At 48.6% G+C, this 23,708-nt stretch overlaps 1 protein-coding gene across 1 annotated transcript in view; it reads left to right on the top strand.

Annotated features, from left to right (window-relative positions):
* The window catches only part of mast2 (microtubule associated serine/threonine kinase 2), a 129,896-nt gene extending 106,541 nt beyond the window's left edge, over positions 1 to 23,355 (top strand). The window contains 24 exon segments of the mRNA XM_068707986.1: positions 1,121 to 1,196; positions 1,490 to 1,699; positions 7,534 to 7,635; positions 9,588 to 9,720; positions 9,846 to 9,913; positions 10,161 to 10,264; positions 10,392 to 10,600; positions 10,684 to 10,822; positions 10,955 to 11,087; positions 11,233 to 11,398; positions 12,634 to 12,735; positions 13,114 to 13,236; positions 13,347 to 13,456; positions 13,574 to 13,728; positions 13,847 to 13,989; positions 14,118 to 14,297; positions 14,408 to 14,451; positions 14,453 to 14,663; positions 14,957 to 15,183; positions 15,521 to 15,643; positions 16,238 to 16,374; positions 16,492 to 16,679; positions 16,887 to 17,419; positions 17,568 to 23,355. Coding sequence (XP_068564087.1) covers positions 1,121 to 1,196; positions 1,490 to 1,699; positions 7,534 to 7,635; positions 9,588 to 9,720; positions 9,846 to 9,913; positions 10,161 to 10,264; positions 10,392 to 10,600; positions 10,684 to 10,822; positions 10,955 to 11,087; positions 11,233 to 11,398; positions 12,634 to 12,735; positions 13,114 to 13,236; positions 13,347 to 13,456; positions 13,574 to 13,728; positions 13,847 to 13,989; positions 14,118 to 14,297; positions 14,408 to 14,451; positions 14,453 to 14,663; positions 14,957 to 15,183; positions 15,521 to 15,643; positions 16,238 to 16,374; positions 16,492 to 16,679; positions 16,887 to 17,419; positions 17,568 to 19,124 — 5,173 coding nt within the window. The 3' untranslated portion in view covers positions 19,125 to 23,355.
* The last annotated feature ends 353 nt before the right edge of the window (positions 23,356 to 23,708 follow it).

Raw genomic sequence — 23,708 nt, forward strand, 5'->3', positions numbered from 1 at the left:
CGCCTTCATCCCCTATTCTCAGGAAAGTGAGACATAGAAAGGTCAAGGATACTGCTGGTGTCGCTATTTTGTCCTATTGTAGAGAAAGGTATGGGGGGGGGGGGGGGGTGATAGAATAACTCCCAGGAGGAGGGCAACAGAGAGAAGATGGAGTCCACTGTGTGAAAGACGGACGGATTGATGTTCTGTTGGAGCCGGCAGAGACTGAAGGAGACATCACTGTCAGTCTGTCAGGTCATAAAAACCCCCGAGAAGTGACGAACACTCACTGCAGTGAGGCAGCCTTGGTTTATTACTGACAGCTACACACACACACACACACACACACACACACACACACACACACACACACACACACACACACACACACACACGTGCAGTACAAGGTCCGCCGATCTCCAGAGGCGTTACCTTTTTCTTTTTTCTTTTTTTGCCATTCTGTGTGTGCAGCCGTGTGAGTCCAGAGGTTGTCATGGTCTCTGGTTTACACAGCTCCAGACACACACATGATGAAGACCCCGAGGTCCCGTTAGCGCGCCACCATCCCGCTTCTATCCCCCCCCCCTCCCCCCCTCCCTCCCTCCCACGTTCCAGTGACCCGACCAACCCTGCGTGTCGCACTCTGCCTGGTCAGTCGAGCGTCTGCAGCGCCCAGGATTTATACTTTCAGAAACACTAGCGCTGATCTCTGCAACTTCACTTTACGATTCAACCCTTCAAATAGCCCAGAATATATTGAGACCGTTTGTCAGCTTTTCGGCAAAATCCATTTACTTATAAACAAATGGCATCAGAAGCGTCAGGTGTCTGCTTCCTGAATCTGAAGACGTGTGCTGCAGAGGTAGCGGTACTTAAAAGAAATCCATATCTACTGAGCTGTGACCCTTTGTCACAGGTAGCGTCTGCTGGTCCAGGTAGGGGATCCTCCAAGACGGCCCCCCGTTCACTCCTGGTATAGTTCCTCACAAAGACCGAGCCTATAGAGCGGTAGACCACAGGATTCATGAATCCCAATATATCTATACTAGTATTTCAGAATAACACGTCGGAGCTGTCGAGGCTTTAATGTGTGTGTAATGTTTAGGGTGTCCGCTCAGCTGTGTTCCGTCTTTCCTTCCAGCCCCGGGCGTTCGCCGATCTCCTTCGACCACGAGATCGTGATGATGAACCATGTGTACAAGGAGAGGTTCCCCAAGGTTGGTACTGCAGAGACACACTCCCCTGTAGAGACTGAAGGAGGAACGAGGGAGGAGAGTGAACAGGGAACGAGCGTCAATCACCTTAATAATGACGTTTGAGACTAACGTGTGTCGATTTAGCTTCATGTTCAGACATAGAAAGGCTCAATCGCTGCTATAAGTAGGAATGGATTTCCACTAATATATGACATTATCCTGTGCACATGCAGTTTTTGGTCACGTCTGATTTGCTTGTGACTCACCCAACCCCCCCCCCCCCCCCCCCCCCCCCCCCCTTCCCCTCCCCTCAGGCGACGGCTCAAATGGAGGAGCGTCTGGCTGAGCTGCTCTGCTCCTCGGCCCCGGACAAGGTGTGCCCGCTGGCCGACGGGGTCCTGAGCTTCATCCACCACCAGCTGATAGAGCTGTCCAGAGACTGCCTGGTGAAGAGCAGAGAGGGCCTCATCACCTCCCGCTACTTCTACGAGCTCCAGGAGAACCTGGAGAAGCTGCTGCAGGATGTAAGTGGAGCGACGGCTTGCTTATTTACCGCCACCGCAGACGGATACTAATGTCGTTAAGGTAGCGGGGAGTCAGAGAGAGAAGAGAGAGAAACAAATGGATGGAATATTTGAAGACATGAGATATTAATTGAATACATGATATATGTATTTTAGCATTTTTTTTAACAGCTACATGACAAGGCATGCTTATTTATTTAGCACCAGTACAATAAAAAGCCATTAAAACAGCTTTGGATGAGGCATAAAAGACATTAAAACAATATTTAAAAGATAAAGGAAGAGAAAGTGGAATTAAATGAAAGTATTAAAAAAACGAACTAAAAACATCTGGAGCTATAATCGCTATCAAATTATAGTAATGAGTGAAAAAGGATTTAATGTTTCAAAACACAAAAAGTACCTGTGACCAGTTCAGACTAGATCCACCTGGGGCGTTTTCACCCTTTCACATTTTGACTCATCATAAATGGAGAAGCGGAGATTTATCTATTAACCTCAGAGCTCACTTTGTTTCATTTAAGTGTCCTAGAAAGCCAATGTCGTGGGCCCGTCAAAAGCTAATTGGAACGCAGCCCTTAAACGTGTGCTTTTCTGAGCTCACTGAAAGGTAGTGAGCTAATTCATGCGCTTTTTTTAATTTTATGACTCCCGTACTTTCCTAATTACTTCCTACACAATAAGCAGTAATTCATGTGCAGGCTCCTGTAAAGGATTAGGTAAATTGTTCAGTTTGGAAAACTTCCAATTAACTGCTAATTTAACAACGGGTACTCAGTGCCAGGCTAGGTCAGCTGAACTCCTCAGCACATATGAAGAATCAATATTTACTGTCATGGAACATCAAACCTTTGTCTTTTTTTTAATTCCGCGATACGGACCAAACCCGCTCCGCTATCATCAGGATTTTACAGACCCATAAAAGAGTCCAGATGTCCCGGACCTTTGATGAATCCATCATGACGACGGCAGCCTCCCAGTCGCGCTCTGTTTACCGCGGAACGACTTTGCGGCGTGACGCGCTCCTTCGTTCGCGCGCCGCCGCCGCCGCCGCCACCGCCGCCTGTGATGTCACACACATTCCTTCACACGCGCTTGCACCGTTTATTACTGACCAACGGCTCTGACTCGCTAAACGCTGTTCGCCGGGATCAGGACCGCTTTCGGACAGGTTTGGCAGATTCCGGCGTGTGTCTGTATGCGTGTGAACACAGAAATATATTTACGTGTGTGTGTGTGTGTGGCGGTGGTGACATCTCTATTAGCTCAGTTTTCCAGTGCCGGGGGAGGGGGGGGGGGGGGGCACATTATGGCTCCCACCGGCCTGTTATTGACCTTCTGTTCTACTGGGACACACACACACACCCACAAAATATCTCTCCATCATAGACAAACACACACACACACATATATATGCAGGCGAGCACGCACACACACACACACACACATCCTTCCCGATTTTAATTTCACACTCCAGTAGTCACCGGGGGCTGACAGATGACTCTCCCAGACGAGCAGGAGGAGGTGACGGAGGTGCAGTCGAAGGGTTTTTGGGATGGGAGGGGATTCGAGGGGATTCCTCTGCTTCCGATTGGCCGACGGGCCCAGAGGGTGGGGGGGGGGGGGAGGGAGGTGGAATGTACGTGGGTGAAGCCCGTTTTCGAATGCTTTCGGAGGGTGTGAGGAACCGGACTTGAACACATCTGGACCAGACGCCGAAGCTGCAATGCGGGGGCTGGATGATGACATCATCAATTAGGCTGTGTTTTTTTTTTTTGTTTTTTTTTCTTTGCCGGGTGGCCAAGCAGCAGGTGGAGCAGAGCCACGGAGTAGAGGAGAGGATGGAGGCCGTGAGCGGGCTGACGGAGCAGTGAAATCAGCCTGCGTCTGTTTTATGGACAATCCCCGTTTGGTGGTTTTGGGCTTTTTGGTGGAAACATGTCTCGGATCTCGTGGCAGAGGAGGCTGGAGGAGGAGGAGGAGGTGCTGCTGGAAGATGTGATGATGAGGAGCAAGTGGAAGGTGTTCACTCACAGCTGGGAGGAGGAGGAGGAGGAGGAGGAGGAGGAGCAGGCAGACTTTACAGTTGAGTCAATTTCGGTTTGATTCCGTCAAGCTTTATTGACACGTCGGAGCATGTTTACGACAAAGACGAGGAGCCTACAGCAGCTGCTCTACTTTCTGTCGGACTCCTTTTAATGCTGTTCAGTAAATAGTGACAGAATATCAACTCACGGTAACTTTGAGATCACTTCTGCTTTAAGTAGTGTTGTAGGAGCTTCCTTTAGCTGTGAGCGGGTTGTTACTTCCTGTCAAACTCAGGCAAAAACAACAGTCCCTCAGAAAGTCCTCAAAATTGTTCTTTTATTATAATTTACTTTAAAAACAGCTGCGCTTGTAGCTCGCTTGACCGCTTTTTGAAGATATTCCAAAGAGATAATTTCCCAGAGTTTAATGACGGATACATGAATTATTAAATCTTCTTGTAATCAGTCAACTGCTGTGGGTGTTTTTTTTTTTTTTTTTATCTGTAGCCTGTTAATAATTCAGACTTCATAATGAGTCATCAGGCCATTTGTGCTGGTGGCATGGCAGTGTGATGTATAGTGTTTTGGATCAGTTATTAATGGAATAGTAAAGGAGCAGAATGCTTTTAGAGTTCACGTGTTTTGTAGCTCGCTGGTGTTTAGTTTGTGGGACTGGAGGACTGGAGGACTGGAGGACGATGTCTTCACTGCTCGGCTGAGTGAGTTTAGTTGGACGACTCTTGAGGTGGTTTAGACGTCGGCTCAGCCCCTCAGTATCCGGACCATGATCTAAACGTCTGTCTTACATGCTGCTGTTGATCACGTTAAAGGGTCGCTTCACCCAAATCACATAAAAACATGATGTGTTGACTGGTGGTTTCAGACCATGATATCCTTTGTTAAATCTATTACGTCTTCTAGTTTATCATGGTAGATGTTACTTTATACTGTATCATGATATTAATACATACATTTATAGAAAAAAAATCTCATTTTTTAAAAAATTTTCAGAGACTGTAAAGGAGCATAAACGGTGTAGGACTATTTACATAATCTTATGATAACTATTGTCACATATCAGTCTGCCTCAATGGAAGTCAAATTAATGTATTTTATGGAGGTGACAAGAACTTCCTCTTTCTAGAAATAGTGTGTCAGTGATTTGGGTGAACTGGCCCTTTAAGTGTAAAGAAAACCAGAACATGTAAAAGTCTTCTTAGGGTCTCTCAAGTCTCTCTGAGGTGAATTATTGTTAAAACAGGTTATGATGAGGTTATGATATCTGGTGTGTTTTCAACGTTTAGAACCGGTCCTCCTGTTGAAATCTAGTTCAGTCCACTCCCTCTTGTCTTGGAATGTCTCAGTCCTTTGCCTTTGTCCTTGTTGCTCATCCACTCCTTTATCCATCCATCCGTTCTTCCTCCCCTCGTGTCACGACCCCATTACAGAGCTCGCAGGAGGCCGGCTCACCTCAACCCCCTTCTGTCCTCCTCTAGTCCTGGTCTCGTCTTTTATCCCCCCCCCCCCCCCTTGTCTCCTTCGTCTCTCTCTCTCTTTTCTCATCCTCTCTTCCTCTCCCTCGTCCGTCCCCGTCAGGGGGCCTTTAGCGACCTGTCTGCCGGTTACCACGGCAACCTGCATCCAGGCCAATCGTCTTGCCGGAGACCCCGTTAGACCCCCGCAGGTCACCTGAGGGCGGAGGGCTATAGGCAGAATGCTAACTCAGCTCCGGTTATCGGTCAGTCTGGAAGACTCGGGCTCAGATACAGCTGCTAACATCTGGGTTTGACTGGCTCTCAGCTGGACGCAGGTGGAGAAAGTGATGAGGCTCTGCGATAGGTGACGTCCAGGAGGTCAAGACACATGATGCTCCATCTCCTGGCATGTCGTTCGTGTGAAACAACGAGTAAACATATTTTTACCTTCGACCATAAATCAATATTCAGAGTTAGCGCTGAGCGGTTTGGACCTTAACCCATTTATTCTAACTATACAGGTTCAAACTAGTGAACAATACAAACATTAATGTTATTTATTTTGATATTATCTAAAATGCTAAACGTTCACAGTTCACATTCGTACACCAGGTGCGACAATATTTTATAAAAAAAAAGATCTGAAATGTATCTAATCGTGTATGAAACCCGTAAACTACCACAGTAATCTAACCGTTATTGTCCCGGTGTGAAGCCATTAGAATATGGAAATGATGAAATGTCCACTTCATGATATGAGTTACCGAGCGGGACGTTTCATAATACATTCAAAATACATTTGTCTCAAAACGTGACCAACAGCAAATAGTGAATCAGTTTTTAATAAACTGTAATCTTCCTCAGAAATGAAATTAGTACCAATTAAAACAAACACAAATGTAACAATATATTACATGAAACTGAACTATGATGATATCAGACTTTAAGTTTTTTTGTTTTTTAATTCTTCTTTTTTTTTTATTTTGAGGGTTAATAATAGCCTTTATCTGAAGTGAATCCCTCCTGTGCAGATGTTCTTGTGTCCAAACAATGCGAGGAAAGCGTTTTCCATCCAATAATTCTGTCAAAACATTGAACTCTAATGTCCTCCATGTGTCAGATTACACCACGCTGCACACACACATGCATAAAAGCTGTTACAGCACATTTTCTATACTGTGTAACTCACCAGGGAATCTCTCTCACACATTAGACATGCAGAGTGAATATACAGTCTGCCTCTCTCACACACACACACACACACACACACACACACACACACACACACTTCCTCTCTCTGACTGGTTAATTAGCCGCTGCGCAGTGGGAGTCTGTCCCTCAGCTGTCCATTACTCACCGATCACTGGCCTGTACAGTCACCTCACACACACACACACACACACACACACACACACACACACACACACACACACACACACATTCAGTCTCCGTCACGCTTACATATATACACCCTAATGCATATTTAGCGTGCACATACAGTATATAGACAACACCCCCCCCCCCCCCCCCAGCTCTCATTACAGTTATAAATAATTCAGGAGGGGGTCGGGGGCCTTCGTCTGTCAGCACAGCTCTGTTAGACAAACAGCAAGGAGCTGCACATGCTTTGTTTATGAACCAGGGGCCAGCTCTCTGTTAGCCTGTCTGGAACATACATACATACATACATACATACATACATACATGCTGCATTCACACGCACACACACACACACAGTACCCCCCCTGAGAATGGAACATATTTTACAGTGGGTGGTTTGTAATTGTTACAGCTTCCACTTTCCACTTTGCACTCCTCTCACTCTCACACACACACACACACACACACACACACACACACACTTTACTTCCACCCCATTTCTTTTCCCGGGGATCAGTGTTTGCTCCAGATGCGCTTCCAGTCAGTTACAGTGGATTGCTGGGTAAATTGCTCTGTCTCCACGCTGACAGACATTTCACGGTGGATCTCGGGCAGCGAGTGCGGAGGTCGCTCTGATTTAGATTACCTCTCAGGTGTTCGCCGCGGGAAGGACTCCGGCGTCCGTTTGTCCTTCGAAAACTGTTTGCGTGTGTGTGAAAGGACAAACACGACACAAGTGACATTCTCTGCAAGGACGAAGAAGATGATGAATTATTGAAAGTGTGATAAAAGATGATGAATATATATATTATTATGAGGGGTCAGGAACCTTACTCAGGACGTCTCTCTGTAAAGAGTTCTAACATTAAAAAGGAAACATAGAGGTGAAAGGTGAAATGTGTTCTGCCCGTGATTCCACGCTGACCTTCCTCCTGTTGCTCTGTGTGTCCAGGCTCACGAGCGCTCGGAGAGCGTGGAGGTGACCTTCGTCACGCAACTCGTCAGGAAGCTGATGATCGTCATCGCCCGGCCGGCGCGGCTGCTGGAGTGTCTGGTGAGAGAAATACCCGGAGGCGTGGAGTTAGAAAGGAGAGAGCTGTAGCCGGCTCCTCATCTCTGCCGCAGGCTACGTCAGCCGCTGCCGGTGCCCAAATCTTTGACCGCATCCAGTTGCATTGTGGGTAATGTAGATGTTAGGTTTTAACAGCGCGTGGGGTGAAAAAAAGACAAATATCACTGGTTCTGTTTCAGCGATTTTAATACTTGAAGACATTTTCTGCCACTTAATAAATAAAACAAATATCTTCTTACTCTGTCAGCTGGAGCCAATAATACACAAATATTTTAATCAGCTTATAACATGTTTACAGATGGAACTACCAACGGTATAAAGTAGTTAAAATGCTGCTTAAATATTTATGAATCAGCAATAATCCAGTAATAACAATGCAGAGATATGACGTATTATTATATACAATAAAAGAACCATTTTTTCTGTGTAATACTTCGTTATTTTTTAATTTTTCGTAAGGCTTTGGACCAGTTTTACGTTGTGGTCGTGCTACTTTTACTCAAGTACAGTGTCTGAGTGCCTCTGCCACCACTGATATGATTATGATATGCCACAATAAGATGAAGACAGACAACATCAAACCATGAATAAAGTAACCCGGAACATAACACAGAAAACAAAGAGGTATTCGTATTCATAAAATACACACAGAAGTCATGCAAATAAGCCTCATGTTAGATCTACGTGTTACATTATGTTTCAATCATGCGTCATGTGGATGTAGTGTGGTTAACTGGTTTAATCAGCCTGGTTCTGGTTGGTTATCCTCTACGAGTAGCTTTTTGCATTTTAATCACGCCGCTGCACCGCGGTGTAAATCACAGTCTGTTTGAAATAGCGCCGTGAAAGATACGAGCAATATTAACTGGAATAGCTTTTTTCATATTGTACAGCTCGACTGCGCGCGTGGTTAATAAACAATTTAGAGCTTCCTGCTCCCCGTTGTGAAATGATTTAACCACAGCAATTCATTTATGGACTTCCTCTGAGCATTTTAAATCAGCCCAATGTAAACACACACACACACACACATTAGCACCTCTCAGCTGGTCGGCCGGTGTCTTATGTATGATTTGCAGAGGCGCTTATTTCTTCCTCCACACAGACCTCCATCCGTTTGGGTTGAGATGCTGCAAATTTGGTTTGAAACAGGTGAGTCCGACCTCGACTGAGCCCAGAAATGAGGCGAGGAGGGAGGCGGTGAAGAGGAGAGAGCGGATAGAGACCGAGAGCAGAGAAAAACACAAGTGTAGAAGACGGAGGGATAATTGGAGAGGCAGTGGAGGGTGAGGAGAGTGGGAGGACAGTAGGGGGGAGGCGGCCCCGGTGCACACAATGGTGGTTTTGACTAATTGTGTGGTACTGAAGCCGTGACAGCGTACAGGATGGGTTTTTACAAATGGAAGCACACAGATAGAGGAGAGGGCAGGGTGTGTGTGTGTGTGTGTGTGTGTGTGTGTATATATGTGTGTGTGTGTGTGTGTGTGTGTGTGTGTGTGTATATATGTGTGTGTGTGTGTGTGTGTGTGTGTGAGAGTGTGTGAGTGAGGGGGACACAAACCTCGGCCCACTTCTCACATCGTTGTCCATCCAGTCATCCTCTCTCACTCTGCTGTTGTTGTAGAGCTCACAGTTTTATTCTTGGACGCTGCGATCAAGATAAATGCTCCCGTCACTCTATTCATCTTTCAACATTAAACACTCGCTTCTCAAGTATTACAACGCCCAAGACACACTTAGTTCTAAAAAAAAATCTAAAAATTAAACAGCCTTGAATCCACCTGCGGGTGAGTTTTAATTTGAGTCAATATTTATCGTTGTTTGTGGGGTTTTGTTGCCATTTTACAAGCTTAAATCTTTGCCTTTCCTTCCTTTCCTTCCTTTCTTCCTCCTGTCTCCCTTCACTCCTTCCCCCCCATCTTTCTCCCCTGCAGGAGTTTGATCCGGAGGAGTTCTACCACTTGTTGGAAGCAGCAGAGGGCCATGCCAAGGAGGGCCAAGGCATCAAGTGCGACATCCCCCGATACATCATCAGCCAGCTGGGCCTCACCAGGGATCCCCTGGAGGGTATTTCATTTTATTATTATTCCATCTTTTTTATTTTAGTTTTATTTCATGAGACCTTATTGATACATTCTTTTCTTTCTGCTCTTGTTGTTTGGTAACTGATACTTGTGTGTGTCTCTCTGTAGAAATGGCCCAGCTGAGCAGCTATGACAGTGGGAACCCAGAAACCCCAGAGACTGACGACTCAGTGGACGTGAGTACATCATCATATCGTTGTCACGTTTAATAGACGGTGTGTCTGGAAGCATGAGGTTATTAAAACACTCTATCTGCAGAAGGAACCGATGGAAAAGCTCTACTTTCTCTATAATTAACATGCATCTCTAAGTAAATTCTGAACACATATTAAAGGATGGTGCATGAATAAATAAGCTTGTGCCTTCCATCCACTTCTCACCTATAAACACGCTCTCTCACGGCTGATGTTTCATGTGTTTCAGGGTCAAGGCACCCCGGTCCCAGCAGCTCCTCCACACTCTAAAACCAAAGCACCTCGTGAGGAGGACTTTGAAAACATCAAGCTCATCAGTAACGGCGCCTACGGGTCAGACAGAACAACACCTACATCTATCGATATTCTAATATTAATGCAGAATTGCTACAAATGAAGGTGCTGAACGAAAGTGATCGCTGGTTACGTGTGTTGTGACTGGAACTCTTTCCCTGCGCAGCACCGTGTTCCTGGTGCGTCACAAGGAGACCCGGCAGCGTTTCGCCATGAAGAAGATCAACAAGCAGAACCTGATCCTGAGGAACCAGATCCAGCAGGCCTTCGTGGAACGGGACATCCTGACGTTTGCCGAGAACCCGTTTGTCGTCTCCATGTTCTGCTCTTTCGAGACCAGGAGACACCTCTGCATGGTGATGGAGTACGTGGAGGGTAAGCCGGTCGCGATCGCAGTTACAGTTTACCGTTACTGCTAGCAGCTGTGTTGTGTTTGACGCGGTGGGTGTCCTCTGTAGGCGGAGACTGCGCCACGCTGCTGAAGAACATCGGAGCTTTGCCGGTGGACATGGCCCGGATGTACTTTGCAGAGACCGTCCTCGCGTTAGAGTATCTTCACAACTACGGCATCGTGCACAGAGACCTCAAACCTGACAAGTAAGACACAAACACACACGCCGACTCATTGGCATAGTAATGGTAAATGGACTTGTACTTGTATAGCACCTTTCTAGTCTTGCTAGTCTAGTCTTTCTAGTAACCCTAAGCTTGTCATGTGCTCTCCTGCAGTCTTCTCATCACCTCCATGGGACACATTAAGCTGACGGACTTCGGTCTCTCAAAGATCGGTTTGATGAGTTTGACCACAAACCTGTATGAAGGACACATAGAGAAAGACACCAGAGAGTTCCTCGACAAACAGGTACGAGCTAACGTCTTAACATTGTGTGTGTGCGTGTGTGCGTGCATGCGTCCACTTTTTTTTTAGATCACGTAAATATTGTGTGGATCGGCTTCATTTGCCTTTCGTTCTTAGCTGATTTCCTGTGCCCTGTTGTCTCCTCCAGGTGTGTGGCACTCCGGAGTACATCGCCCCAGAGGTGATTCTGAGGCAGGGCTACGGCAAGCCGGTGGACTGGTGGGCCATGGGGGTCATCCTGTACGAATTCCTGGTGGGCTGTGCTCCTTTCTTCGGAGACACGCCGGAGGAGCTGTTTGGTCAGGTCATCAGTGGTGAGTCGCCGTACTGACAGACCAACGACCAATGCAAAGGGGGGAATCAGCCACTGTAATTCTGAATATGCATTTATACACAATAGAGCTAGATTACAGGGAATAGTTGATATAAAAACTTCATCTTTTTTTCCCCAGAATGAGTCGTTTTCATCGCTGTTCGCAGAAAACTTTGTTGGGCCGAAGTAAAAGCATTCTTCTAATCATCACATGGTGATTCTCAATAAAAGATGTTGTGTAGTTCCTGCTCTCCAGCGGAGACGTTGTTACCGTGTGTCTGTGCTTTATTGTGAATGTTTCATGTCGGAGCCTGAGGGCTTCCAGGCTGACTTGATGAAATCATCAGAAACGGACAGACAGAGATGTTACTCTACAGCAGAGAGGCGCTGCCTCGACTTCCAGGGAATGAAATCAATTGTGATCTCTCCTCTGCATTCTCCCCCCCCCTCAAGATTCCCTTTGATGAAAGGCCAAGTCAATGATCATAAACCTGCATTGATCCCCAGCATATCTCTTTTATGACCGTCTGAGTCCGGCTCTCCATATTGATGCGGTGCGGTGATAAAGAATTGAGGGGCCTCCGTGTGCCTCGAATGTGTTTTTCTCTCCGTCTCCAGGATGATTGTCAGTAAGGTGCAGAACTCCCGGGTGCCATCTATGGAATCCACTCAGACTAAATGTGTCAGGATTCATTTACACAGACGATAGTCGGATGATGTGTTTGATAGGATAAAAGAAATGAACATAGCGGCTACTGGGAGCCGGTGATGGAGGAAACACTTGAAGGATCACTCCAGATCAGCCATTGGCTTTTTTTTTTCCTTCCCAACGTGTCTGATTGTCTACTACCGTCTTATTCCTTCTTGACCTGTCAGGCCAGGGCGATGTCTTCATATCAGGCATCCGAGCATCACATTCAAGACACGTTTCATGAGGAGTGATGTTGTTACGTGTGTTCTTACAGCATGTGACTCTCCGATGCCACTTTGGCCAGCTCGAGATCCATCTCAAGACACTTGAATGTTATAATGTCATCGATGTGAAGCAAGCATGACGGCCAAACCCACAACATACGTGTGTTTGCTATAAGTAGTCATATTAGAAATGGGTGAAGAGTGAATTATGACTGTTTTTCAGCTTCCAAGCGGTCTACTGGATCATTTCTTATTTATTGTCTCACTGATTAACACACCAAAGATCCATGTGTTGACACTGTGTTTGTGTGTTTGTGTTAGATGAGATCATCTGGCCGGAGGAGGACGAAGCTCTGCCTCAGGAAGCTCAGGACCTCATCTCCAGACTGCTGAGACAAAATCCTCTGGAGCGACTGGGCACAGGTAACACACACACACACACACACACACACATGCTGACTTGGGTTTCTAAGATTGTAGTAAACTTTATTGATGAAAGGTTTTTTCCAGGACCCTGATTCTCTTTGTCCACACTTTTTACTCGCCCCGTTGTGTCAGAGTTCGTACGGTCTTTCTCTTGGTGCAGGATGGCTTCTGTTGTCTCTTTGAATCTGACGTTTCTTTGTTTGTTATTTTGCACCGAGAGTTTCCAAATGAAAGGTGCGACCAGGCTTTTCGGTCCAGATCTGGTCAAATCGGATACTGTAGCTGCCGCTGTGCGTTCTCATCTGTTTCCTCCCTCTCTGGTCCTTCACTTCACCTCCCCCCTCGTTTCTCCACCCTCTACCTTCATCACCACAGGAAGTGCCTTTGAGGTGAAGCAGCACTCGTTCTTCACAGAGCTGGACTGGAACAGCCTGCTGAGGCAGAAGGCCGAGTTCATTCCCCAGCTGGAGTCCGAGGACGACACCAGCTACTTCGACAGTACGTCTCTCTCGACCGCTTCGTCCAAATCTCCTGCGCTCATACTGTAATCAACACACAACCTAAGCGCTGTGTGTGTGTGTGTGTGTGTGTGTGTGTCTCTCTCTCAGCTCGCGCAGACCGGTACCACCATGTAGATTCAGAGGAAGAGGATGACACCAACGATGAAGAACATGTGGAGATTCGGCAGTTCTCCTCCTGCTCGCCTCGTTTCAGCAAGGTACACCCAAATTAATACAACCAGACAGTCACGGGTCCAAAAAAAGGGGGGAGACAGCTGTAAAGGCATAGAGTGGCACGATGTCCGGTAATGACATCACCGCCATCTTGTGTGCAGGTGTACAGCAGCATGGAGCGTCTGTCTCTTCACGAGGAGAAGAGGACTCCTCCCCCCACCAAACGCAGCCTCAGCGAGGAGGGAGGAGATCGCATCGACAGCCTGTGCGGACTCAAGTCCAGAGATCGATCCTGGCTGGTGGGATCTCCGGAGATGTGAGTTCTTCTCCTCCATATGTAGCACCTAACACAGCAGCAATCTCCCGGTCTTTGAAATCTGTTTGTTGTGTCGGCTCGCTGTGTTTTGAGACGTGTGTTTCGGTTTCCTCCCCAGACTGCGGAAGCGCCTGTCTGTCTCGGAGTCGTCCCACACGGAGAGCGACTCCAGCCCACCGCTGACCGTCCGGAGACGCTGCTGTTCAGCCATCATTGAGATGCCCCGCTTCGCCATCTCCTCAGAGGAAGAGGGGGGTCAAGGTAAAACGCAGGACACTGTGATCGCCTAAAATGTACAGGCGTTTAGTGGAAGAAAGGCCCTGAAGTAGTAACCAGGACATACAGAATGTAATGAATGAGATCCTGGATCCGTCTTGCTGGTCTCTCAGGTGCAGCTGGAAGCCGTAAGAGTCCCAGCCTGTTGGGTCTGAGTGCAGTGAGGGGCCCGCGGTGTGACGAGCTGCCCCTCGCCATCCCAGAGCTCCCAGTGGAGAGAGAGCTGAAGCTGGACGAGTCTCCCACCACACCGAGCTCCACCTGCAGTCAACTGAGCAAGGCCACGCTCACATGTCAGTGCAAACCCACGCTGTGGAGACACGGGGATTACTTTATTTTAACCCTATTTCATTGTATTTGACGGAGACGCTATCTGAGCTTCCTCTCTCACCTTCCTCTGCAGCGGGTGGTTCAGGCGACGTGGGTGACCGAGGTCACAGAGGTAACGGCGGGTAGCGGCGGCACAGCTGCTAAAGGCGCAGCAGACAGCGACTCTCCGTCCACTCCGAGAGCCATCAGCGACCTGGCGGCTCGCAGGGCTCGCCATCGGCTGCTGTCCGGGGATGCGGACAAACACACGGCGGCGCCGAGCTCCAGACCGCTCAACAAGGTCATCAAGTCGGCGTCTGCCACGACACTGTCGCTGATGATCCCTGCAGGTCAGTGTGTCGGGCTGGGAGCACGAGGGAGGAGGGACCAGGATTTAATGTTCTTTTTCCAAGGTTAAAGGAGTTCTTTACAATATAAAGTTGATTTATTGGAGAAAAATACAGAAGAATAAAACCATAAGGGAAGAAAATAGACCAAAAGACAGTTAAAGGATCTCTGGATAATAATTGATTAAGTATGATCCTGGTCTGACAAGGGAACTAAAGTCTGCGATTGTACTTAACGGACTCCATATAGCCCTCGACCTCACCGACCCACATGTCCACTGTCTGCCCGCTCTTAGACCACCATGGAGCCTCTCCGTTGGCCAGCCCGATGTCGCCCCACTCGCTGTCGTCCAATCCGTCGTCGCGGGACTCCTCCCCGAGCCGCGACCTGTCCCCAGCCGTGACCAGCGCCAAGCCCCCCATGGTGATCCACAGAGCGGGCAAGAAGTACGGCTTCACCCTGAGGGCCATCCGAGTGTACATGGGAGACTCTGACATCTACACTGTGCACCACATGGTCTGGGTGAGTCCCGCAGAGGAAAAAACGAACGCTGACAGAAATACTCAAACTAATATCTTTAATACATTCAGTACATGCTGTGTTGTACTGAATGTATTAAAAGGAGGAGTTCAGATATCAGCTGCAGTGTATATTTGATTCAGAGGGCCTGTGGTCAGAGTGGGTGCAGTGTGTTGGGATTCTTGTTGTTGACAGAAGATGGCAGTAAACACCAGAACAACAGGCCCATGGGTCTTTAAATACGTTTCCATTCCTTCCATCTTCCTGCGTCTCTCCTTCTCTTCTCTCTCGACCTTTCCTTCCATCGCTCATCTGACCGCCTCTCTCCGCTCGCCCTCAGCATGTGGAGGAGGGCGGTCCGGCCCACGATGCGGGGCTGAGGGAGGGAGACCTGATCACCCAAGTCAACGGAGAGCCGGTTCACGGTCTGGTTCACACAGAGGTGGTGGAGCTCATACTGAAGGTACAAACACACAAAGTGCATTTAATTCTACTCTTTGGTTTCAGAAAAAAATCCCTTCTTGAATTCACAGTACAGACTCATTTTGAACTAATGCTAATTTAGAAAAATATATGCATTTATAATGCATAATATACGTACGTATGTTGGTGACAAATACAAGTACAAATGTACAAATTTCATGAATTAAAGTGAAAAACATTAAACATAAAAATATATATATATATATTTCAAAAGGAGCTTTTAGCTGGTCCTGAAACAGTCTTGATTTAATACGAGTGCCTCTATATGAGCTACATAAGTAAACAGTGTGGAGTTGTCAGCACACTGCTGGAGACCCAGGCCGTATTGCTGGGCCCGTTGGAGGGAAGGGGGGCATGACAGAACCAGGACTGAGCGGGGCAGTCTGTCAAACCCTGCTGCAGTAAAATGAGACATTTTCTAAAAGGAATCATGTGCTCGGAAACACTACCACTTTTGTCCACAGGGACCGCCAAAATCAACACAAAATAAAAATTCCACGCGGTAGCTTTAATATAAATTTAGCTGAGTAAAGTGAAACAAAACATCTGTGATGTTCCGTCTGTCCTCCCTCAGAGCGGTCCCAAAGTTTCCATCTCAGCCACCCCGTTTGAGAACACAACCATCAAGGTCGGCCCCGCCCGAAAGACGAGCAACAAATCCAAGATGGCGAGACGAAACAAGAAGACCAAGACCAAGGAGGGACAGGACAGGTGGGGGACACACACCTGTCTATCAAACATCACTCGTCTGTATTTAATGTGGGGCTTCCTTGAGTGAGCTGTTGTGTGTGTGTGTGTGTGTGTGTGTGTGTGTGCTTTGTATCGCAGTAAGAAGAGGACGTCTCTGTTCAGGAAGATCACCAAGCAGGCGTCTCTCCTCCACACCAGTCGCAGTTTGTCCTCTCTGAACCGCTCTCTCTCCTCCGGGGAGAGCGGCCCCGGCTCGCCCACACACAATCTGTCGCCACGGAGCCCGACGCAGGGCTACAGGTCCACGCCAGACTCCGCCCACTCAGGTGAGAGACAAACACTCACCTGTGTTGCAATAACAGCTTGGTGACATGTATTCCGTGGACATCAGGGGTGTCGGTCTCACATATCACTCTCCTGACGCTTACTTTTTAGAAAATAGTTCTGTCTTCATCTACTCGAAGCTAAACCAAACAATAAGATTCTAATTCTAATGATATTCATGTATTATGTTCTTCCTCTCTACCCGTCAGTTGGTGGAAACTCATCTCAGAGCAGCTCTCCCAGCTCCAGTGTCCCAAACTCCCCGGCAAGCTCCGGCCACATCAGGCCCAGCTCCCTGCACGGCCTCGCCCCGAAGCTCCAGCGCCAGTACCGCTCACCCCGACGCAAGTCCGCCGGCAACATCCCCCTCTCCCCTCTGGCCCGCACGCCTTCGCCCACCCCTCAGAGCTCCTCGCCGCAGCGCTCGCCCTCCCCTCTGCCCGGCCACGCTCTGGCGCAGTCTGCGGTGGGTCAGTCGTTCCCCGTGAAGCTCCACTCCTCCCCTCCCCTGGTGAGGCAGATATCCAGGCCTAAGAGCGCGGAGCCTCCGCGGTCTCCGCTCCTCAAGAGGGTGCAGTCCGCCGAGAAACTGGCCTCCTCGCTCTCCAACCCCCCTCCGTCTCCGTCTGGGGTGGCAGCCGTGGGAGCGACGGTGGGGAGCCGCAAACACAGTCTGGACATCTCGCATTCTGAGTTCAAGAAGGAGATTCTGCAGAGAGAACCGAGCCTGCAGAGCCTTCAGGTACGAGTTTGTCACGCAAAATACAAGTTGGCAATGAATTTGATTTCGTAATAATGTCTTCATGTCTTAGATTAAGAAGTTAAAGTTGTTTTGTACGGGTTGTCAAACAAGCTATTCTGAACGCGTCTTCTTCCTCACTATCCTTCAGGAGTCAGCCAGCGAGGGTCTGCTGTCCTCAGCAGGACGCAGCGTGGAGACGGGCAGCCTGCAGAAACACTCTTCCTCATCCAGGAAGTTAGGGCGTCAGGAAGGGGACGGCGCCCTCAGCTCGGTGTCCGGCTCGCTGGGCCTGGCCCCCGGGAAGAGCAAGCTGAAGGACAAACTGTCCGCCATCCGGCAGGACAGGGCCGAGCGGAGGGAGTCGCTCCAGAAGCAAGACGCCATCCACGAGGTCGACTCGTCCGAGGACGAGACGGACGAGGGCTCAGAGGACAGCCAGGACGGACGCAGGCAGGCGACCTTCACCCCTCCTCCCCTGCTGAGGCCCACCACTGTGAGAACGGGCCCCGGAGGCACCCTGCCCTCCCTCTGCCTCTCCCCCTGCACCCCTCATGCCACCTTCACCCACACAGGGCCCACCCAGATAGGCAGGCCCACTCCCTCGCACACCCTCCCCTCTCTTGCAGAAACCAAGCCGGATCAGAGCACCCCCTCTCTGGGAGTAAAAGATGCGAAGTCTGCTTCATCTACAGACGACAGTGCAAAACAAGAGAGGAAGGTTCTAGAACCGAGAGGTACCGCCAAACCCACTCAGGGCCCCCTTCCCTTCTCCACCCCAGGCAGTGCGTTCATCTCAGTCAGCAAGGACACTTTCCTCAAGCCAGCCCCTCCACAGGACTCAACAAAGAGTCTCGGGGGGAAGACTGCACCATCAGAGCCCAGGGCAGAGGACCAAACCCTGGACAGCCCTAGAACCACAGTCCCCTCCACCACGACCATCACAGATCCTTCAGTGTGCAGAACCAACACGGATAGCACAGACTCCAGAACTACCACCAGTGCTACTGACTGCCAAACTCCTGACAGCCAGGAGACTCCCCGCGCCTCCTGCTCCTCTCCTAGCATCCCCAAGGAGAAGAAGGAGGCAGACAACCGGAGACTCTGCGCCGCGGCTGCCGCAAGCCTAAGTGCGTCGCCCTCCTCCACTTCTGGCTCCAGCTCCAGCTCCGGCTCCCCAGTTCCGGCCCCCGAGAGTGCCGTGGAGAAAGTTGTGTCCCAGCTTGCAACGGTAGCTAAGAGCGTTCTGGGCCCCGTCAAACTGAGCACCGCCGCAGACAAGAGCCAGAAGGACCAGAAACCATCCACGAGTGGCCCCGCAGAAGTCACACCGACTGGTCCCCTCTCATGTCCCTCGAAACAGCCCCCAACCCCTCGGTCCCCTCCCCTTTTGGAGTCCCAAGCAAGACAGAAAACTGAGCAAGTTGCTTCACCGACCCCCTCGCTGAGGCCGACCAAACCCTCCACCCAGAAAGACTTTGAAGCCCTGCCGCCGTCGTCCCGCAAGGATGTCCCAGAAAGGCCCACATCAGGGTCTGCGTGTAGGGAGAACGCCGCTACGTCTGCGCAGACGCCCGCCCTCATCACTCACCCGAGCTCCTCTGCAGCACCTGAGCCACAGCGCGAGAGCTCCGAACCCCAGACGACAACTGCCAACGCCGCGTCCGCCTCCGCGCAACAAGACAAAGCAACCAGCAAGAAGACGTAGCAGCGAAAAGAGTACCAGAACGAAACAAATCACACCACCTTAGTGCTGGCTGGAGGCTTTAGAACTCACAACACACAAACTGCATGTTTGGAAGAAAACATATTAGTAACTTGGCACTAATCAGAGACTTTCAAAAGCAAAAACAGGAAAGAGCGAGACGCAGCGCTATCGAAGCAGAGACAGATGTGGTGATCCTAGTTCCATTCCAGCTGTTCTGTACCCCTCATGTTCATGTGACTACGACTACGAGGAGTTGGCGTTTTATTTTTAATTTTTTCCGCAAACATGTTCGTGGGGCTAGAAATAAAGAGCTCAGTGGTCCGTGGACATCCAATATATATAACGCAGACGCTTTACACACACCTGTCTCGCTCGCGATCACGCGTGTGCTGCCTCATTACCTCCACGCGTGTTCCTCTAACGGATCACGGGGCGCCTTATTGAACGCACACTTCACTCCTCCTCCCGCCCCCTCCTTGCCCAAGAATTCGGAAGAAGATTGCGTCTCGGCGATAAAGTGCAGCGTATGTTTAGCAATCTGCGTAAAACGCATTGCAGTGTTTTTAATGGGACTAAATCTGCACCCAGCACCCAGATAACTAGGCCAAATGAAATTCTGCTCTTCGCTGTAGTCGCCGCTGATCCGACGCTGCGGGCCCATGCAGGAGGTGGGGGGAGAGGTGAATTCCCTGAGCTCAGATCCCAGACGCGGTTCGGTGATTTGAAGAGATTCCTTGGAATGTCGGTGCTGGATTGGATTAGTGTCTGTGCTGATTTATCGAGTCTGCGCTCAGGCGCAGGACTTCGACTGATTCTGCGGTTCGATCGTTAACTCGGAACGACTTTTCCTCGCTCCTCGCCCCCCCCCCCCGCTGTGTGGTGTGTATTGCACTGCAGCGCCGGACCTTCCCCTAGTTTTTGAAAGCCCAGCTCTACGAACTTATCCATGACAAAGAGTACAGGGCTCGTGCAACTCTCCCAGATCTGATTCAATTCTTTCCAAATTGATTTTTAAACATGTGGAAAGCTGTAAGCTGTCTCGTTTTACTCGTTTAACTTCTTGGACAGGTTTAGGGAACACGATCCGGTTCCTTGCTTTGTTGTATCAGAATAGAGCACACCTGATTTCATCGGCCGCCCGCACACACCTCCAAAAAGCTTCACCAACATTCAGCTGAAGAATCCAAACTGAGCGCGCTCAGACCGACTGTGCTTGTTTTAGCAACGCGGTTCTGTTGGACCACCGCCTTTTTTATTTCTAGCTCCATCAGCCTCTGAGGGCTGAGGCCGTTTTATTTTTGGTATCTGGACCAACTTGCTGTGTTTTTTGGGTTTTTTTTTGCCTCTGATCCTGTAAAGTCATCAGACTTTACTTTGTGTGTGTGTGTGTGTGTGTGTGTGTGTGTGTGTGTGTGAGGGAGAGAGAGTGTTCGTTGATATGTGCATGGTTATGTGTGTACACACATACATATATAAGAATATTTTAAGTTCTGTTTTATACCCTGTGTGTGTGCGTGTGTGTGTGTGTGTGTGTTTTAGGATTCCTTTGTTCAGGACACCCTGCTTTCTGTGTATGTAGCTGAGCTCTGTGCGCGTCTTTTATCTCATTTGTCAAATGAAAAAGACAAGCAGGAAAGCGGGCCGAGACGTTTGGCGGCTGTGTGTCGGGTCGGAGCTCACTTCTGCTCCGCTAGGTAAAAACTAGAATGCAGTTTTTAGTGTTAAAATCAATTCCTCGTGTTTTTTTCTGTTTCTTGGATATACCACCTTTAATTCTCTGTGTCATGCTGAACTCTTCTCTGATTCCTACTGTACATTTGTTGTTGGTTTCTGAGACATTTTCAAGAATATCAACCCTTCATCGAATGCCCAACCCCGGCGTTGAGTCCACTGGTGTCGTCCGTTTGGACCTTTTCTGAACAGCAGGACGTCCCTCCCATGAGTTCGAGGTGAACTTCACCTCCTTCAGTGTTCTGTGTCTTTACCGGGCTGGTGTCAGTTTTAACTTTCGAGCTTTCAGGCTCAGTTTAAAAGGACTCTGTTAAACTGACGTCAACGCTGACTGTGGCAATCTCTGTGATATGTTTACATGTTCTTGTTTTATATATCTGTGTTTGTTTCCTTCGATGGAACTTGTTGCCTGTAGCAATCAACCCTCCTCTGACGGGCGATGATAATTACCAACGATCGTGTTGGGGTCACCCCTGATCCTAGATGTGGTGTGTTAATGATATGTAGCTGTGTGACGGAAGAGCGAAGCGACCTTCTTTTTGCCTCTCGGCGCCGTTTCATCCGGGAGCACGAGACGAGAGAGCTGGACCGCAGGTCAGGCTGGAGGACGGGTTCCACTGTAAGCTTCCAGATTCGATGACAATCGACGCTCTCTTTACCCCGCTACCCTCAAAGGGTCTCGCTTCGGTTTCTTCTGTTCCACCTAGAAACCGAGCGTTGTCCTGTTTTAAACTCCGCCTTCTCAGTGACCAGCGAGCGCATGAGGTGGTGGAATTAAAGAGACTTTGATACTCTGTGCTCATTTCAAACTGGTGGCACCCAAAATCAGGTTTTGAACGGGGCCGATATTGTCATCTGAATTTGAGCTCATCACAGATGTGTGTGTGTGTGGTGATAAAGTTACAAGAAAGGTTCTAAACCGTCTCCGTTACGTAGGTTTCAGTGGTACTTATCAAAAAGAAAGAAATAGTGGTTGATGTAGTATATCAACCGATCAGATGTCAGTACCTGGTTGCTGGTTGCTTGATGGATTTGTCCCTCTGTGCTCTCGGATCCTGACTGATTTCTGTGTGTACTTGGAACCTGTGTGTGTTTGTGTGTAATCGCGCGCACTCACACACACACACACACACACACACACACACACCAGTCCATCTGCTCTCAGCTGGCTGCTATTAGTGCTACATGGACTGCTCTCACACACACACACACACACACACACACACAGACAGATCAATACTTGTGCCATCTAATGTGGCGGTGCCAGTTTCCCCATCTCCACTGACATTTCAAACACACACACACACACACACACACACCTACCTTCTCCCGTGTGTAAACATGATGGTCCAGCCATCTGCTGGAGAGTGAAGCACATGTCAGGTTCCCTGGTGGAGTCATTAATCTCAAGCCCTGAGCCTGTTGACCGCACACACACACACACACACAAACACACACTACCCATACTCCCTCAGGCTCTCCCCCCGTCCAGTCCCGGTCCCGGTCGGTTCAGCAGTTACACCGTTAGCAGTTTGTTCGACCTCCAGCCTGCGTTTACCCATCATGCACCTCTGCTGCTCTCTGGCAGAGAGGCCCGCTGAGGAGTCCAACTGAGCGCCAGGGTTTGAGAGCTCCGCCGCTCATTAGTGACGCTTGTACCGATACAATATGCACGTCTTGGTACGGACACTTAATTATTTTACATTACTGTAAGAAATATAAAGCAATTTTTTTCAACATTCAACCGAGTTGCGAAAGTTCTCAAATGTTAATGATTGTACAACACAAGCATCTCTAGAACCCGTTTTCTCTGAAACAGAATCTATTACTACCGTTCTCACGCTGCGGTTTTGACATTAATTAGGTTAGTGAGTCGTCGAAACGGCTGCGGCAAACTCTCCAAACTGAAAGTTAAACCTTAAAACTGAGCGTGGACCAAATCAGGATTTTGAGCGTTCAAAACTCGTGCAGGAGACTCTGTCCCCGTCTGCTACCGGGTCTCAAACCGGCGTCCTACGGATTGATGGAAGCATCAGTTGTGGGGGGGTTTTTTTTGGCGCTGACGAGCTTCCGTACTCCTCTGACTCTGAGCATGTCGAGTTACCAGCTCCGTCTGTGAGGAACACAGACGATTCAAAACATGTGACTTTGGGTATGACGAGGTAAAGCCTTATTACCACTAACACACACACACACACACACACACACACACACACATGCGTGCGTTGTGACCCACGTTACATGCGATTCAGTGATGTTTCGATGTGCAGTCCGTTAAGCTCGTGTCTGTCTGAGACGAGGACAGTGTTTTGTGTTTGTCTTTAAAGAGCGATGATGACGACGAGGAGGAAGATTTGAGAAAGACGTCAAGAGAGAGAGAGAGAAAAAAAAAAACATTGCTAGAGTAAAACCAGTGCAATATCTTTTTATTTTTTATTGTGGTAAAAGCATGTTGTTGTCAATCTTACCTTACAACAATAATAAAGGTTTTTTTTATGTACGCTTTGGTTTTTGCAGCGTCTTGATTGTGTTTTATGATGGTTTTTTTCCCTTCACTTCATGCTTTATGTTGACACGTCATGCTTTTAACATTAAGGCAGCATTTTATTTTTGAAAAGCGATTTCTGCCACTGAACTCGCATTAAGTCAGAAACAATAAATGATAAGTGGCTCCGGGTTTAATCCGAAGCCTCAGGCTGCTGCTGCTGCACTGCAAAAAAACATCTTATCAAGTCACCTCTGTCTGTGGTTGAGTCTTTGTTTTGATGACACTTATAGTCAGATTGACTCTCCATGTTAATTACGTTAGTTGAGATCCAGGAGCAAGAGGTCAATCAGAAACACGAGAAATAA

The sequence above is a fragment of the Cebidichthys violaceus genome, unplaced genomic scaffold, assembly GCF_023349555.1.
Source record: "Cebidichthys violaceus isolate CVI_PGR_0920_01 unplaced genomic scaffold, fCebVio1.0.p SCAF_13, whole genome shotgun sequence".
In the NCBI taxonomy this organism is placed as follows: domain Eukaryota; kingdom Metazoa; phylum Chordata; class Actinopteri; order Perciformes; family Stichaeidae; genus Cebidichthys; species Cebidichthys violaceus.